The sequence below is a fragment of the Schistocerca piceifrons genome, chromosome 1 (assembly GCF_021461385.2).
Source record: "Schistocerca piceifrons isolate TAMUIC-IGC-003096 chromosome 1, iqSchPice1.1, whole genome shotgun sequence".
Classification (NCBI taxonomy): Eukaryota; Metazoa; Arthropoda; class Insecta; order Orthoptera; family Acrididae; genus Schistocerca; species Schistocerca piceifrons.
In genome coordinates this window covers 548,020,096-548,039,563 of record NC_060138.1, presented here as the reverse complement: position 1 = coordinate 548,039,563, position 19,468 = coordinate 548,020,096, and the positions used below count along the sequence as shown (strand labels likewise).

Genomic DNA, 19,468 nt, shown 5'->3' with positions numbered 1-19,468 from the left:
CTGATATGGTCACAGGACTGAGCTGAAGAGAAGCTGAATACTCGCCAGTGCATGGCAAGAAGTGCAAACCCTGTTCTCATACTCCTCATGACCAGGATACCATATGGCATATGCCAGCGGGTTAACTCCAAAGCACTCACCACAGTTCACGCCACAAATGCTTGAGGAATGTACGGATCATCCACTATCTTGCTCGGCCTCCTGATCTGTCACCCATGGAGAATGTCTTCTATGAAATGGGAAGACTTAATCTTTCATATGAACCTCTAGCCAGCAATCTTCGTGAACTGACACACCATGTGTTTCAGGCATGGCAAGATATGCCTCAAGATGACATTCAGACTCTTCGCGCCTATGTAATATAAAGGGTACAAGAGTGTTTTGCTGCCTGGGGGAGTCGCACCTGATAATGCTGCTGATGGTTGACATCTGTTCCATACTGAATCAAAATTTAATAATTTGATGCTCGTTGTGTGACGAACGTGCCCACCAAGTTCGATAAATATTGGGCTGATGTATCACGGTGCAACATTTTGCAGTTCCGTAAGTGTAGTTAAGTGACGACGCAGTGTGTTTCGGCGTAGCGTGTGAGTGTGTTGCGGAGGCCGGCAGAGCTGAAGCAAGTCGCGCGTCCTCACCCAGGCGCGTAGCCGCTGAAAGCGAGCTGATGCTGTCGCTGCTGCTGCTGGACGATGGCCTGCAGCTGCTGCAAGTACCGGAACAGCGACGCGAAGTCGAACGGCTGCGCCACGGGCGCCGTGTGCACCGTCGGGTAGTACGGGTACTGTCCGCCTCCTTGATAGCCGCCGCCGCCTCCTTGGTAACCAGTGCCTGTTCCTTGGTAACCGCCGACGCTTCCTTGGTAACCACTGGTGCCTCCTTGGTAACCTGCGCTGCCTCCCTGGTAACCTGAGCTGCCTCCCTGGTAACCTGCGCCGCCTCCGTGGTAGCCTGCGCCGCCTCCCTGGTAACCAGCGCCTGTTGATTGGTAACCGACGCCTGTTCCTTGGTAACCGCCGGCCGCTTTGTAGCTCTTTGTCGCCGGCACGTGATGGCCAGTTCCTACCGCACCAACTCCTACAACACAAAAAAACAAAGCGTCAGTATGTTGAGCTCACTTACAATTTTGTAATCACCAATAATTTGACGCGTCTGATGCAGTCATCCCTACTATGAAACGATATCTGAAATCTCCAGAAATACAGAGGGGTCCAAAAAAATGTATCCACTGTTTACATCTACATCTACATCCATACTCCGCAAGCCACCTGACGGTGGGTGGCGGAGGGTACCTTGAGTACCTCTATCGGTTGTCCCCTCTATTCCAGTCTCGTATTGTTCGTGGAAAGAAGGATTGTCGGTATGCGTCTGTGTGGGTTCTGATCTCTCTGATTTTATCCTCATGGTCTCTTCGCGAGATATATGTAGGAAGGAGCAATATACTGTTTGACTCCTCGGTGAAGGTATGTTCTCGAAACTATGTATTCGCAGCACATTACGCTTGTCTACATTGAGATTCAATTGACATTGCCTGCACCATGCGTCAATTCGCTGCAGATCCTCCTGCATTTCAGTACAATTTTCCATTGTTACAACCTCTCGATATACCACAGAATCATCCGCAAAAAGCCTCAGTGAACTTCCGATGTCATCCACAAGGTTATTTATGTATATTGTGAATAGCAACGGTCCTACGACACTCCCCTGCGGTACAACTGAAATCACTCTTACTTCGGAAGACTTCTCTCCATTGAGAATGACATGCTGCGTTCTGTTATCTAGGAACTCTTCAATCCAATCACACAATTGGTCTGATAGTCCATATGCTCTTACTTTGTTCATTAAACAACTATGGGGAACTGTATCGAACGCCTTGCGGAAGTCAAGAGACACGGCATCTACCTGGGAACCCGTGTCTATGGCCCTCTGAGTCTCGTGGACGAATAGCGCGAGCTGGGTTCCACACGATCGTCTTTTTCGAAACCCATAACTGGCAGACTAATTGACGGAGTTGTCTCATCTTTGGTAGTGTAATAGTTTGTAGTTCCGGCAATCGCCACACAAGCGTTATATTGCGTTGTTTTGTTTTGTCAGATGACAGTCGCCAGATAGTCAGTGTTTTGTTCTTAGTTGCACCTAGTTACCTGAGTAATCATGGCTGGCGCAAGGCTTACATTCGATGAAAGGAAGTCAGTTTTGAAGTGGTATTTTAAGTACGAAAACATTAATGAGGTTCAACGGCAATGGCGAATTGAGTATCAGACAGAGTCACCGACACGTTTAACGATTCGTCGCATTCGAGACAAATTTGAAGCCGAAGGCTGTGTTAAAGATGTACACAAACAACGATCTGGACGACCTGTAACAGTAACAAGTCCAGCTAACTCCCGTCGTGTGTTACAACAATTCAATCGCTCACCACAGAAGTCTGTGAGACAGTGCGCCCGTGAAACTGGAGTGTTCGGCGAATTTTGAAGGCAGCAAAGTGGAAGTGCTACATCCCCCGATTGCTAGACGCAATGAACGAGGACGACCCAGATCGTAGAATGGAGTACTGCGAGTGGTTTACTAAAATGGTGCGCAACGATGAAGAGTTTGCAGAGATGATTGTGTGGTCTGAGGCACAGTTCAAACTCAATGGTAAAGTAAATCGCCACAGTTTCATCTACTGGGCCGCCGAAAATCCGAACGTCCATGTAGACAAAGCCGTGAATCTACCAGGATTAAATGTAAGGTGAGGGTTGTCTTATCGGGGCTTGATTGTGCCGTTCTTCTTTGACGGCACAGTTAACGGTGAGGTGTATCTTCAGAAACTTCAAACATCCATTTTACCTGCCATCAGAGACTTGTATGGAGACGGAAGAGTTTACTTTTAACAAGATGGTGTCCCAGTCCACTACCAAAATCGTGTTAGGGCGTATCTCGGCGAAAATCTACCAGGAAGATGGATAGGCCATAGAGGTGCTGTGGAGTTTCCATCACGTTCCCCAGACCTAACTCCTCTGGACTTTTACCTGTGGGGAACACTAAAGGACATCGTTTATCGACAAAATGCACGCACATTGGATGAACTTCGAGAACCCATTGTACATTCATGTGCAAATATCCAACTGAACACGTTGCAGTCAGTAGTACTGCAGTTCGGCGGCATCATTTGTGTGTGGATGTTAATGGTGACCATTTCGAACACGGTGATATCTTTAAGTTGAACTTTAAGCTACACTTTCACAAAAAATGAGACAACTCCGTCAGTTAGTTTGCAAGTTATGGACTTTAAACAGTGGATACATTTTTTTGGACCACTCTGTATATTAATTTCAATTATTACGTATTAATTGCTCTTTTTCTCCAGGTTTGGCAGCTAATATACAGACCAGAAAGTTTCTACCACATTTGGAATGCATACTAAATTCGCAATTATTAGGGAGTTCAGTTTCTTCAGCGTATCTGCTTCTATATCTTCCACTGTATTAAAGCTTCTCCCCTTTACTGGATTTTCATCTTAGGGAAGACATAGAAGTCACATGCATCTAAGTGTGGTGAGTACGGTGGGTGGGGAACAACTACCTATTTGTTTTCAGTCAAATTTCCTGAATAGTGTACGCCACACGGCTGTGCATTTACATAGTAGAATATCCAGTCGTTTGTACTCCATCCTCGTGGACGTTTTTTCTTCAAGTTTTCACTTAAACGACTTAAAACCTCGCGATAGAACTCTTTATTGACTGTCTGATCAGGAGAAAACAACTCGTTTTAACAGTCATGTTGTTCACTACAGGAACAATGTCAGCATCGATCACAGTACCATGTCTTTTTCTATTGCACTGCAGTTCTAGGTTTCGATTGACGATGCAGCTGTCAGTTGAAACCTAGATCTGCAGTGCAATAAAAAAGCTACGACAGATGCTGACCTTATTTTTGACCTAGATTACATCAAGGTCGTGGGGCACAACCACTCCCATGGATTCGGACATGATGAATAATTCTGTTGTTGTTTAACGTTCCTACATACTTCCAAGCGAAATTGCTTTTGATCTTCGTAAAGCAGTCAAACAATCGTGGCACAAACGCCACGGCATTCTCATGTTCAATTTTTCCGACAGAATACGTTCATAGATACCATAACTTATACCCAAGGTGACACGGAGGTCTTGAACGGTTTGTCTACGATCTCGCATAATCACATCGCTCACTTTCTGGACGTGCTAGTTGACGGCCGACAGGAACGGTCATCATCAGTTAACATGCTCCCGTTTTTGAAACGCTTGTATCAGTCATAAGTACCTGTATGACATGAGGCTTTGCCCCCAAAAGTTGCTTCAAAATTTGGTCGTTCCTGCAGCGGTTCTGCCAAGTTTAAAACAAAACTTTGTACGCCGCTCTTTCATGTGGGCCATCGGAAACTCACGAAAACATGACTATGGGAGTATTTTTGCCAACAACTAATCAAGCCAATCAACTCGCAGCCACTTGCCATACAGATTCAAGAAGGATTTACGGGGTAACGTGTGGCGGTTTTTCAGTATGTTCTTAACCATTTGTGCGGGAAATTCAAATTTCGGGAACCTTTTGGAACCATCTCGTACCTTGATTTTTACATGCATGTGAATCCATTTCAAAACTAATTTAAATATAAATGGCATCTCACGAAATGGAAACACACCTAATATTCTTAAAAATATCGAAACAATGCTTGTTGTAAGTGATAATACGGAAAGAGGTAACTATTTTTCCATGTTTTTGTCTATTGAAATGTTTAAGATACTATTGCTTTTTTAAAAAATTTAATCTTAACAAAACTGGATACCAAGGCATGGAAAACAATGGTATAAAACGCACGACGGAGTTTCGAAAGAAATGATTCGGAAAAATAACTGGGAAACCTGAAAATACTGATGTGTAAGCAGATTTTCAGGCTTGTTGTGCGATGATAACGTGGTAATGGTAGTGAAACTATGCTGTGCTAGCGTCCTTCGTAGCAAACATTTACTTTTGGAATGTTCCGTCATAACAATGACATCTACTACGCGAGGGAACGCTTCTTCCTAAGAGCTATCGAATGCTGTTAGAAATACATAGTTGTACGCTGAGGTAACAAAAGTCATGGGATAGCGATATGCACATATACAGGTGGTTGTGTCGCACACACCATGTATGAACGGGCAATTCAGCGGCGGGACTGTCATTTGTAATCAGGCAATTCATGTAAAAAAGTTTCCGACGTGATAATGACCGATCGACGGGAATTAACTGACTTTCAACGCGGAGTGGTAGTTGCAGGTAGAGGCATTAGACGTACCGTTTCTGAAATCGTTAGGGAATTCAATATTCCTAGATGTAAAGTGTCAAGAGTATGCCGAGAATACCAGTTCTCACAACGGACTACGCAGTGGCCGGCGGCATTCACTTAACGACCGAAAGGTTCGGCGTTTGCGTAGAGTTGTTAGTGCTAACAGACAAGCAACCCTGCGATAAATAAAGCCACTGTAAAAGGTACGACGAACGTATCCGTTAAGACAGTGCAGCGAAATTCGGCATTAATGGCTATGGCAGCAGACGGCCGACGCGAGTACCTTTGCTAACAGCACGACATCGCCTGCAGCGCCTCTCCTGGGCTCATGACATTGGTTGGACGCTAGACGAGTGGAAAGCAGTGGCCTGGTCAGATGAGTCCTGATTTCAGTTAGTAAGAGCTAAAAAAAATGTTCAAATGTGTGTGAATTCGTAAGGGACCAAACTTCTGAGGTCATCGATCCGTAGACTTACACACTACTTAGACTAACTTAAACTAACTTACGCTAAAAACAACACACAAACCCATGCCCGAGGGAGGACTCGAACCTCCGGCGGGAGGGGCCGCGCAGTCCGTGACATGGCGCCTCAAACCTCGCGGCCACTCCGCGCAGCTGGCAAGAGCTGGTGATGGGATTTGAATGTGGCGCACACTCCTCGAAGCCATGGACCAAATTGTCAACAAGGCACTGTGCAAGCCGGTGGTGGCTCCATAATGGTGTGGGCTCCGTTTACATGAAATGAACGTGCTTCTCTGACCAAACCGAACCGATCAGTGACTGGAAATCGTTATGTTCGGCTACTTGGAGACCATTTGCTGCCATTCATGGACTTCTTGTTCCCAAACAATAACGGTGCCACAATTGTTCGCGAGTGTTTTGAAGAAAATCCTGAACAATACGAGCGAATGATTTAGTTGCCCAGATTGGCCAACGTGAATCCCATCGAACACTATGGGACATAATCGAGAGGTCAGTTCATGTACAATATCCTGCACAGGCAACACTTCAAGCTATAGAGACAGCATGGCTCAATATTTCTGCAAGGGACTACCAACGACTTATTGAGTCCATAACACGTTGAGTTGCTGCTCTACGCAGGTCAGAAGGAGGTCCGACACGACACTGAGAGGTATCCAACGATTTTTGTCATCTGAGTGTATATCACGCATGTAATCCAACACTGGAATGGAAACTAACTTCACTGTGCGAGGTGGTTCACGCACTAGCCGCACATTCGAGAGGGCTTGGTTCAATTCCTTGTCCGGCTCTGCAAATTTAATTTGTCACGGTTTCTCCGCCTAAGGCAGATGTCAGGATGATTTCCTCCCCAATCCGAGATTTGGCTTCGACGTTAATTACGCGACGTATTATGAACAGAAACGTTAAACATGTGATACAATAAGAAGCACTCGGTGTCACACACAAATAAAGTTATTTTTAGAGTGTAGATGCAGATGTAGATACGGTAAAGAAAGTACAACGACAGTGTACATGAAAGAACTGTAATACTGATGTATGTCATAGCACTGGTCGTGATATTAAATCACGAGAGAAAATTTACTTATTGGAATCAGCCGTAACTATGTTACACTTGCTGAGTCATATCGAAGAGAGTAACTGTTGGGAAGAGGGACAGGGAGGAAGATGCACTTGAAACGTCCCCTTTGAACAATTATACACGACTGTCCTTAACCTGACACACAATATTTTTTAGCGCAACGCAATTTTGAAAGTCAGATTGCGTTGCGCTAACAAAATATTGTGTGTCAGTTTAAGCACAGTCCTGTAGAATTGTTCAAAGGGGACGTTTCACACTGAAAGAGCGGTAAAAGTGGAAATTTCAGATACCTATGGTTAGCGTGACATCAGATGTCCTAACTCTCCTGCAGGGCATGCACGTGTCGTGATTGTCGACAACTTGCACTATCACACGAATGCTGCCGCTGAGGTAGGCGGCTTCCGAAGGCCAGACGCGTCATCAGTGTACATTACGCGTGTTTGTCCTGGTGTTTACCGATTTGCTCGTCCACTGTCACGGGGCTTTTTCCGTGACGGGCTTATTAAGCAGTGACGAAGACTGCACCCACCTGTGCAGCTTCCCTTACAAATGCGATACAGCCACTCTGCGCAGGGAAGTCTGTGCGTGACGATATCGTGAGTGAAAGAATATTGTGCTTTATTTGTACGTCTCTGATGCGCAAGAAATCTTATGAAAGTTCGTCATATGTATACACACATATACTTCAGTAACGAAACACTTGATAGTCTGTAACTTTCGGTGTCTTTCCCGTCGTCAGATACAAATGAGCGTTGCAACCATGTATAAAAAGACTTGTGAGCTATAGAGATGTTTAAGATACAGAAGCCGAATATTGAAAAATCCACTTCTTTATATTATAAATGAAATCGTTACGTTTAAAAGTGATTATTAACGACGTTGACTACATATAAAATTTGCATATTTGAAACTCAGTTTCACATTGTGAATAAAGAAAAAGTGTTTGGACGTTTAAGAATGAACTAGCACGCAGTCAAATACGTCAGCTGATTTCAGGTACCTGCAGTAAATTTATTTTGAAATTATTAAGCATATGAGACCGAATGCAGGCTTAGTTTCAAATTACAAGCCACAGTTTGCCTCTTCTCTTTTTGTGAAATCAAGTTTCAGTTATGCAAATTTTAAATTATAATAATACAATCAATTTTGTTGATAATCTTATTTAAATGTAAAGATCTCTTTATTATAACATAAAAATGTAATACTTTCGTTTGCAAACATCCTTTATCAGGATCACCAATACCTGTGCAAACCGCACGACTCTTTATCTGTGATTGTGACATTCAGTTGCCATCTGACACTGGCTTAAGAAGACGAAACCAATTTGTGATTACATAAATAACAGTTGCAGAACATAAGGAAACCCTTTTCCTCCTTGACGTTGTTTGAAGTTTTGTTTCGCATCAACTGTGAATTAATTAAATTAATTATATAAGTTGTTTATTTATTATCAATCTTTAAGCATTTAAATGCAGTCGGTGTCGTCGCTTTTTGTACATACACAAATTTATACAGGTACATACGTACATAGTGAAAGGGTGTGGTAAGATAATTATATTAATAGCCTACCAGGGGAACTGTGCGAGACTTTCGAACTTATGTAGTTTTAAATAATAACAGTAGTTGAAATAAATATAGTCGCTGGGATAAGGATAATTGTGAGAATGAAGAGAAAAACATGTTTAAAAATAAAGCGAACGACGTGAAATAATAATCACGAATTTATGATATATCCTCATATTTAAATTTCCATATGTCCAAAACTGTGTTTTGCGATCCGAATGTTCTTCTCGCCTTGTACAGTAGGTAGAGATCAGTAACTGTCAGTAGGGGCATATAATCTATAACTTCAATTAGACAAACATTTTCAATTACAGTAAACACTTTAAGCTGTACTAGCAGTAGAAAAATCAGAACTGACGGCGACAATGACTAATATGTTGGTCGTTTTGGAAAGGATATTAGTTTAGTAAAGTCAGCTTGTTCGTTGGGCAGGGATAATGGACTACTGCAGTGGTCACAGCTGTTATCTATGACAATGCCGTATATAAATTATCCAGTTAATAAGTACTTTAAAACAAGTAAAATGGTATTCATAATGAGATAATATGGAAAGGCAATCTCTTATTTGTGATTAATAAGTTAGCTTCTTAAAATATATATATAAAACTGGACATCCATGACGCTGTTTTACCTATGTTAGTTAAAAGTGTCTTTTATGCTAAAAGTCTTCATGAACAGGGTGTTTTAGCGAAAAATCGCCTTGCAATGTCAGAAGCTGATTAAAAAACCTTTTTAACGATACCTGAATCATCCCTGTACGAATAGCATCTGTTAACAAAAGCAGGTGCTAACTTGAGAAACAATATGAATGATTACTAATACAGGTCAAGATACTTTTCGTATCACACGCATGTAGACAAATATGTGCGGGCCTACATCATAAATGAAAAAGCCTTAATAATTAAGATCCTCTTTAGGACAATTTTTAAATCTTCCCCTCGAATTAATTTTTTTCCTCTAAGGTATGTTTCTGAACGCACTCAGTGGCATACCATATACCTGTGCTGGCAACATGTTACATAATTGTAGATCCATACATGAAAATTTCTTAAGTCTGGCAGAGTTCTAAGACAGAGACCCTTCCATCCATCCTGTCACCCCTCTGTGGCCTGAAGATAACCTATAGCGTGCGTCGTAAGCGTTCATGTTGTTTCGAATTAGAACTTTCATTCATAGGCTTAGATCATGTATTTAAATAATATTGTAATTAATGAAAAATAACGTTTATAAGGAAAAAAATTTGAGTCAAAGTTGTAATGAATGTGCGTAATTCTCAAAATAAGTTGTGATATATCAAATGATTGATGTGCGTTGTGGATTAAATTTGAAGTAGACTGTGATTCCCCGAATTTCTAACTGAGACGTATGCAGCCTATTTGCACGGAAGATTTCACCTCGATATAACACCTCGACATAACAAAGTTACATGATTATTTTTGTTGCTTGCAGTCCTATGTCTATATAACTTCATTTATGGTACACCCTGAAATCCTTGCGTCGCAGTACCATAGCACGCTGGTCGACTATCCAAAACAAAACTGCACAGCCCATGAATAAACTTGAGATTGGCTCTGTCATTTTGTATTTGTTAGTCTTGCGGCGAGCTACGGTATCACGCCGCGGGGATTTCAGTGTGTACCAGAAATGCATACCTATGTCTATAATTACTTACGTAACATCTTTCCGAAGTGAAAATTAAACCTATAAGACTACTCCTAATAATGGGCTCATTTTTCAGTTGATTATTCCATGTATGGAACAGATATTTTACACTTTGTTGCTGTATTGAGTGTGAGCAGTATTATGAAAGGTCCCGTGAAGAATCAAGCCAGCATTATTCCTTCAGAGAATGACTGGAATGAAGACTTCATGCTCTGTGAGTCAGTATCGTACAATGAATGCTACAATACACTGCCAGAAAGAAAATAGTAGACCCTTTTAGAGGTTCCCAATTCACTCAATATTCATTGTTGCAAGTGTGTATATGGGACACATGAAATGATTACGCTCACAGTAGCACAAGCTGTTCTGAGGTACCAGGTATCGACCCATGCTGAAAGACCCATATTAGTATGTGGTTTAGCCTCCTTTGTCAGCAATTCAGTCGATCGTACAAATGGCCACTACTGTCCGAGGGTACGTTATTCTACCCCTACTCTACCTCTTCACGTAGTTCTTTAAGAGTTGTCGGTCGACGAGTCGCACGAGTCACTTCTCGTCGCATCATATTCCACACGCGCTCGATTGGACACAAGTCCGGAGATCGTGCTGCCCAGGAAAGTTGCCCATGTCATGGAGAACACGTTGAGTTTCACGATCATTGTTCGGGCGAGCATTATGCTCTTGGAACAACACATCATCTTTCTGTTGCAGGAATGGCTAAAATATGTGTCAAACTAAATTCTATGCATACTGAGCTTTGTTTAGCCTTCCCTCTAGCAACACCAAACGTGAAAGAGAGCTGTAGCTTATCGTTCGCTAGACCATAAGGCCTGGGATGGGCCAGTGTATCTTGGACGAATGCACTCTACGAGACAGCGCTCAATAGCTCTATGTCGTATGCGCAAACGACCATCACTTCCATGCGGGCGGAACCTGTTTTCACCGCTGAAGACCACAGCATTCCATTCCATCTTCCAAGTGAACCTCTGACTGCACCAGTCGATGCTGTGGCGTACGTGGAAGCCGGGCTAGAGATGTGCGCACCTCTAGACCCACTGCTATTCGTGTTGACAGCCCTCTTATCTGTGCTGTTGAAGCTGTACAATCTGTCACTGCCGCCCTTACAATTCGACGATCCTGGCTGGTTTCTGTGCTGCATGGACAGCGAGAACGTCGTCTACTGGTGTCACAATGTTCACGTGACCACTGACACCAGTATCGTTGCGCAACTGACGCAGCACGTCCATCTTTTGAGGCAGTTTTCAGAAGGGACCATCCTGCCACTCGGAAAACCACAATTTGACCAATTTCAAACTCGCTCAGTTGACTATAGGAGCACTAGTGCGTCTCCGTGGCGTGATTGCTTGCGTCTGCACCACACTGAGCCTTCTGGCTATGAGCATTCCTCCGTATTAAAGGGTAGACACAGATGGCGCTCTGGTATTTATGCCTCTACGCTATCTTTTGGAGGACGACGCTGAAACTATTATCAGTACATCTATTATCTCCCAGGTGGCATATGTCTTTATCGGAGTAAAATCGACGTCTTCTTTCCAGGTGTACTAATTTTTTTCCGTCGGTGTGTGTCTCTTGGCTTCACAAGCTGTGTAATCGATGTTGAATTACGTCCATAGGTGTGATCTGTTTAGGCATTTCACTTGAAAGCTGCATGAAAAATTAAACAGGTATTTTGAAATGAAACACTGTTCATTAAAAAATAAAAAATGATTTTGTAACTTTTTAATTCTATTTACTTATTTATTTTAAACTGGAGGAGAACGTGATGACTTCCCGTATGGTCAAAGGAAGCGTGAATAATAATAATATAAAGATCTTTGATATACAGCTACCTCTAAAAGTACATTTCGTCACAATTTCGAGCAACAGCTACTAACGATTTTCTTGTAATGATATCGACATGTAGTGACTGCCATATTCGAGTAGTTTCTTGCTATTGAAGCCGAAAAAAAGTGATCGCGACAACGGAAACTATGCGATGGTCACCTACACGTTTAGAGTTGTGGTAGTTCTCATTTGCTACACATACACGCACTTACAAATTCGCTTCACCACGAGATTTTATTCCTGGATAGTTTTTTAAGGAATTTTTATGCATTCAGTAGTTTGATTTTTTTAAGGAAACTCTTATGATATGCAAGGATCCGTGAAATGGATGATATTGCCACATGCTGCATATTGCAGTATTGTACGCGGCTACAAGAGACGTCGATACATCAATTTCTCTTGGTTACGCATTTCTTTGACTTGACATGTGTAAAAAATGTAATCTTATTTTCTAGAATTTAAAGTCCATTGAAAAGCGATGCCGTTTCCGGAGGACGAGTAGCTAGTCAAGGACAAAAGATATAGGACGTAATGGAAGGAAAGTTAGGAATTAACATTTCATCGACATGGAGATCGTTAGAAACTATAATGCAATGCTATATTTCATATGAACAAATCGGAATTTCTCTAAAGCAATTTACGGGTAATTTGGGAAGCCTAATCTGCAGTGACAGAACAGGTTGGTAATTGATGTTAAGAAACATGCACTATAACGGCGTACAATCTGCAGTTACTTAGCTATTGCTACATATGAAAGTGTTATCGGCATTAATGTTTTTATTATGCGACTCATGTGTCGGAACACGATGTAACACTGTAATTCAGGGAAAAATAATTAAATAAAATAAGTTCTGTCCATCGGCGAGCTCTTACAGTTTGATAGTGACTGGTATTCGACTTACCCTGTACAAGAAGTATTATCTCTAGAGGGACTAATGTCACATAAATGTCTGTAATTTGTAACCGTCACACGTAAGCCGACTGACGTATACAAATAATGTTTCACCAGTTAAATGTTGGGAATTATGGATGTTCGCCTGAAGACGAGTCGGGTAGTATGCAACACACAGGAAAAACGCAGTAATCTCAGCTGCGTAAAGGATGAGGTTATGCTTGCCGTGCAGACAGGTTGCAACACGAGATACTTTCTCTCACACTTTTGACGTTTTATCATCTAGGAAACTAACCGATTTTTGTAAACTGCGCGTATTATAATATGATGTCACAAAAGCACACTAGTACACACAGTGCGCTAAAGAATCTTAGCGACTGAACTCTGCAAATGTAGGGTTCCGAAAAAAGTAGTTACATAATATCACTATTAGGTCAGTAATCCACAGCACAGACCCTTACACATCTTATATACTGAGACTGAAGCCATTAAGTGTGTAGTTGAAGTTTAAGAGAATTTAAAAGTTTCGATATTGTATAAGTAAAGCTTAGTATACTAATCTAATTGCTGAAGATACATTAATGCGAGCAACAGAACATCTCATTAGGGAAGTGGAATACAATAAGAAATGCTTAAGTTTTCGGAAAGTGAGAAATGGCTCAAAACACAATGTTATGACACAGCTTGCGAACACCAGTACCTCTTCAGCACAGGAGATGACTGTCGGAACAGGCAGTGGCTAGCGAGAGCTTGGTCGTGGTGATGTGTGTCGCCTCCTGGAAGTCTCCGTCTGCTATCCGAGCCGGACACTCACTGGCCTGAGAGCATCCAAGGTCCTGTTTGTAAGCCAGCGCTAATGGCCTACGTACCTGCTGACTCATCGCCTTCCCAGGACACCGCCCACGCAAGCTTCTCACCTGCCGCCGTACAATGCCTGGCTGGCCGTTGCTGACGCTTCTCAGAAAAGAGACGTAGAAAACGAAAACTATGGACTCCTCAACGATAAGCGTCATATTTACTACAGCCCTAATAACTCAATAACATTACACGTGCCGCGCTTAGCCGCAACATTATGACCACTCCCTCTGCGAGACTGAACGGCACCTGATGGCGCTCCGGCTAAGGAAAGTATATAAGCGCAGCAGAGACGAAGGGGGAATCATTCTCTCGGCGACACGGACCGAAAATGGGGATGTCCAGCGACATAAACGACTTTGACAAAGGGCGGATTTCTACGTCCCGGCCGCGCTGGATAGCAGCGTAGTCTCAGGCGTCTTGCCACGGTTCGCGCGACTCCCCCCATCGGAGGTTCGAGTTCTCCCTCGGGCAAGGGTGTGTCTGTTGTCGTTAGCGTAAGTTAGTTTAAGTTCGATTAAGTAGTGTGTAAGCCTAGGGACCGATGACCTCAGCAGTTTGGTCCCATAGGAACTTATCACAAATTTCCAAATTTTTCTACGTCCCGGCGTCTGGGAACGAGCATCTCGGAAACGGCGAAGCTGGTCGGCTGTCCGTGTATTGCTGTCGTGAGCATCTATGGAAAACGGTTGAAGGACCGTGAAACCACAAGGAGAGGAGAAGGTGTTGAAAGTCCACGCCGCAACAGAACGTGGAGGTCCGAAGCTTGCCCCCTCTGTAAAGCACAACAGACGGTGGTATGTGCCAGGTCTGACGACAGAGTACAACGATGGGGCAGCCACAGGCGTTTCGGAGCACATCGTTCAGGGCATATTATTGATGGTAGGACATAGCAGACATGTTGATCCAACGGAATCGCCAATTGCGGCAACAGTGATCAGGGAATCATCGAGTCTAGACAAAGGAGCAATGAAACCGAATCATCTGGTCAAATTAATCACGTTTCTTGTTACACCAGGTCGACAGTCGAATCCAAATACACCTTCAACCAGGAGAACGGCCGCTCGAAAGCTGCACCGTGCAAGAGACACACATTGCTGGAGTCTGTACGTTGCTAATGGGGACATCCACTTGAGTTCCATAGGACCTGTAGTAGTAATCGGAGGCACCACGACGGCCATGGAATAGGTGAACACTGTTGCGGACCACCTACATCCTTTCATGCTTGAAGACTTCCCCATTGGTGATGACATCTTCCACCAGGATAACAGTCCTTGTCTCAAGCTCACAATCGTGCTACAGTGCTTTGATGAGAGCGAAATCACATTGATGTCTTGGCCATCAAAATCGCCTGAAATAAACTCTGCGGAACACATCTGGAACGCGACAGCTCCGCACACTCAAGCCACCAGTCTGTACGGGAACTGCGTGACCAGTGTGTAGAAATCTGGTGCCACATATCTCTGGAAGCCTACCAAGGACTTTTTGTTTCCATGCCACGCCGAATCGCTGCTGTATTGCGTACCAAATGCGGACCAACACGCTATTAAGCAGCTGGTCATAAAGCTTTGGATCATCAAAATGGTTCAAATGGCTATGACCACTATGGGACTTAACAGCCGGCCGGGGTGGCCGAACGGTTCTAGGCGCTATAGTCTGGAACCGCACGACCGCTACGGTCGCAGATTCGAATCCTGCCTCGGGCATGGATGTGTGTGATGTCCTTAGGTTAGTTAGGTTTAAGTAGTTCTAAGTTCTAGGGGAATAATGACCTCAGAAGTTAAGTCCCATAGTGCTCAGAGCCATTTGAACCATTTGAACTTAACACCTGAGGTCATCAACCCCCTAGACTTACAACTACTTAAACACAACTAACCTAAGGACAGCACACACATCCATGCCCAAGGCAGGATTCGAACCTGCAGCCGTAGCAGCAGCGCGGTTCCGGACTGAAGCGTCAGAACCGCTCGGCTACAACGGCCGGCTTGGATCATTAGTATACAGGCAGATCAGGCTTATGTAACCGAGGTCACTCATCCATACTTGTGGAGTGGCGCCTAGCCTGGACGTAGCCGACTCCAGTATGATGCTAGTAGAAATTTTCAGCACTTTCATCTCCATTATTTATCTGGCAGGGAAAGACTGTGGCGGAAAGATACTGATCACCTAACTTTCCGTGACTGTCTTACTTTAAAGTCCAAACATCCCCACAGTGTCTCGCAAAGTAAGGCCCTGTGATGTTGCTCGTGTTGGCCTGCCCGTCGGATCAGGACGTTCGGCATCTCCCTTGCCGGTGTTCGAGAAGAATAGGCTATACGTCGTCGGCACCGGATTTTACCCCCTCCGTTCGCTCATCGTCGCAACACTGAACTGTATACGTATTAAATACCTGTGCAAGACAGCTACAATAACGACGCTGGATATGCAAGCCATTCGAATCTCTGTTCGGTACAGAAGGTGACTGAGCACGCTAGGGGATAGCTAAAGCTTGTTGCACCAGGCCGACGGCTACACTAGTTCACCCTTTTTCAGTGGTGTACCGTGAATATCGCAAATCGTCTGGATAAAAACCCGATAGCGATAACATGTTGATAACAGGGGTCACCGTCGACTACCAAGGATTATACAGCGAATAGACGGCCAGTAGCAACGCAACACGTGAACGATCAGCGAAATCTTCCAAAACCACCTTCTCGTTTTGTGATACAGACACCAGCGTCTTACACGTGTTTCTGGTCGACGAACAAAACAGCCCATCGAATTTAGCATGGGCAGGAAAACTGCCAGCGAACTTTCCGAACAAGAAAAAGTATTTCTTGAAATGATGAGTCACGATACAGGATGGTTCACGCCGGAAGCAGGCTACGAGCGTATCGAAATACATAAGTCTGGATGATCAGTCTCGGTGAGTTGGTACCTTAGACGTATGCTGCATACATGGAATTGGAATTCACAAAGATATCTTTATTAGTGTGTCCGCAATCCGCTGAATTACTCCTCGGGCGTGTCTGCAAGGAGTAATAGGTTAACGTTTTGGCTTTGTTTCATTAGTTATCGCAAAAAAGTTACCTAACACATACGACAAAACACATCTTTGTTTGAAACGTCCACCATTTTATTATTTTGTCAAATTAAAAAAAAAGACTGTAGTATTTCTCGATGTGCAGTATTCTATAGATTAAGAAAATTGTTTGTTTTTTGATTTCAGATAAGATTTGCAGGCTTCAGTCAAGGACACACCTCATTTTGGACAATGCAACTTTAACTCCTCAGCTGGCGGGCTTCATGATCAGTGAATTTATTTAGAAAAATCAGAAAATGTTGTCCCAGATTCAATAAATAATGTGTAAAAAGATTTACGTTGATTGTTTCATTAGTTTTCCAAAAAATCGAAAAATAACTTATATTACGGATGGCTAACGAGAATGGGGCCTTAATCCCTGCAGACATACACTAATGAGCAAAAACTTTACGACTACCTGATTGATAGCTTGTTGGTCGCCCTAAGAAAAGTTTTACAGCAGTAATTCTGCGTGTCATGGGTCTGACATGTCCTTGATGGCTTCTCGGAGGTATGTGGTACTAGATGTCTAAGCACATGTCGCACAATTCCAGTAAATGATTTGTGATGTTCGACTGTTTAATCAGATTTCACCATCATATGCACATGTGTGCAGACAGAGCGGAAATTTCCGTAGCCTCTGTCTTCTGCACTGTCTTACCGCTGAACACTGTCCCTACTGTCCCTCCTCGACCTTAACGCTCTTGCCTACTCAACATGGTGGAAACACCTGCTCCAATCAGCGCAAAATCTTTTCTGTCCAACTCTATCGGTCAGCCACTTTGTCGAAGCCCCTCTCAGTGGCAGGAACCCAACTCTGAAATAACCTATCGCATTATGTCAAGGGACTGAGTAACATCTCCTGCTTCAGAAGACAGTTAACGGCACGTCTATTAAAGCAACAATAATGATTACCACTGTTCCTATACAAACTCGTTACCCTTGTACAACACATCCAACCAAATCTTTCTCTTTTCCCAGTATTCCTAGCCTATCCTGTTACTTAAATTTCCTTTTCCCCAGAACTCGCTATATCAGCTAGGCAACACGGCCCACTGCAGTCGTAATTTCAAATTAATACAACACGCTGGCCAACTTCTAACCGCACTGTTGCAAATACTGGGTTGGTGTATAACTTCGTAGCGTAAGTTTAATAAACACAACAGATACACATAACAGGGACAGTAGTCACCAATAACAGATTAACAGATTCTCCTTCTCTATTTACAACAGTCTGTCAACGCTGGAGGTACCTTTTCCATTCCGCGACTGTAGAAATCACTTGGTTTTGAGGCGATAAACTCGTCGAGCCATGTTCGGAGCGCATTTTCATCCGGAAAGGGAGTTCCTTGAAGGTTGATCGATAGAGAGCGGAAAAGGTAAAAATCCGAAAGCGTAAAATCAGGTGAATAAGGCGGGCGCGGAATGACTTCCCAACCAAACTCCTCTCTAGTGTATTTTGTCAATCTAGCAGAATACAGGCGAGCATTATCGTGGAGTAGCATCACTTCACGCAGTCTTCCTGGTCGATGGCCGGCCGTTGTGGCCGAACGGTTCTAGGCGCTTCAGTGTGGAACCGCACTAGCTCTACGGTCGCAGGTTCGAATTCTGCCTCGGGCATGGACGTGGGTGATTTTTTAGGTTAGTTAGGTTTAAGTAGCTCGAAGTTCTAGGGGACTGATGACCTCAGATGTTAAGTCCCGTAGTGCTCAGAGCCATTTGAACCTGGTCAATGTTTGTGGACTTCGTCTGCAAGATGTCTCAGCTGCCGGCCGCGGTGGTCTCGCGGTTCTAGGCGCGCAGTCCGGAACCGTGCGACTGCTACGGTCGCAGGTTCGAATCCTGCCTCGGGCATGGATGTGTGTGATGTCCTTAGGTTAGTTAGGTTTAAGTAGTTCTAAGTTCTAGGGGACTGATAACCACAGCAGTTGAGTCCCATAGTGCTCAGAGCCATGTCTCAGCTGTTGACAATAAATATCAAGAGATGCATATGTTATGTAGTGTGGATGCGCGCAGGTTTCTGTACGGGGAGTTTCTGCTTTGTTTGGGCTCAACGATTCCTTTCTTTTCTTTACCTTAATATAAATACACCATCTATCGTCGCCAGTAACGATGCAGAATACGGATGGTCGGTGTTGTTCACGAGGTAGTTGATGACGAGCAGACAGGGCTGTACATATGGCCACCCGCAGATTTGTGTGATTTTGGCTTAGAGCATGTGGTACCACTTACACCCGATTTTTGAACCTTCCACATTGCATGCAAATGTGGCACGATGGTGGAACGATCACAGTTCATCGCATTTGGCACTTGTAGAATACATTGACGTAGATCTTTGTGCGTCTGAACGATCTTCATCAAACACCGAAGGTCTTCCTGAACTTGGAGGGTCACTAATATCAGAAGGATCCTCCTTAAAACGAGAAAACAATTTTCTTGCCGTGCTCTGTCCAATGGCATTATCTCCATACATGAAGCTAATGTTTCTGGCTGTCTTTCCTGTTGTCATCGTTCTACTGAACCCAAACAGAAGAATATGTCGGAAACTTTGCGCTTTCTCCACTTGGCACTCCATTTTCTAGAGTCCACAGCTCCACTCACTATCTCCAAATGACAAAATGGCAACATGCAAACTCAAATAGAAATAGTGATCTACAAATAAGGAACGAAAATCGATAGATAAATAAATCCTTAGCAACCGGGATACCAACATGCAAAACAAAGATGCTAAGGACTTA

General features: G+C 43.6%; 1 protein-coding gene across 1 annotated transcript in view; it reads right to left on the bottom strand.

Moving 5' to 3' along the window:
* Positions 1 to 19,468, bottom strand: part of LOC124800238 (glycine-rich cell wall structural protein 1.8-like) — a 118,754-nt gene that overhangs the window by 32,256 nt on the left and 67,030 nt on the right. The window contains exon 3 of the mRNA XM_047262979.1: positions 639 to 1,077. Coding sequence (XP_047118935.1) covers positions 639 to 1,077 — 439 coding nt within the window. The remainder of the gene's footprint in view (positions 1 to 638; positions 1,078 to 19,468) is intronic.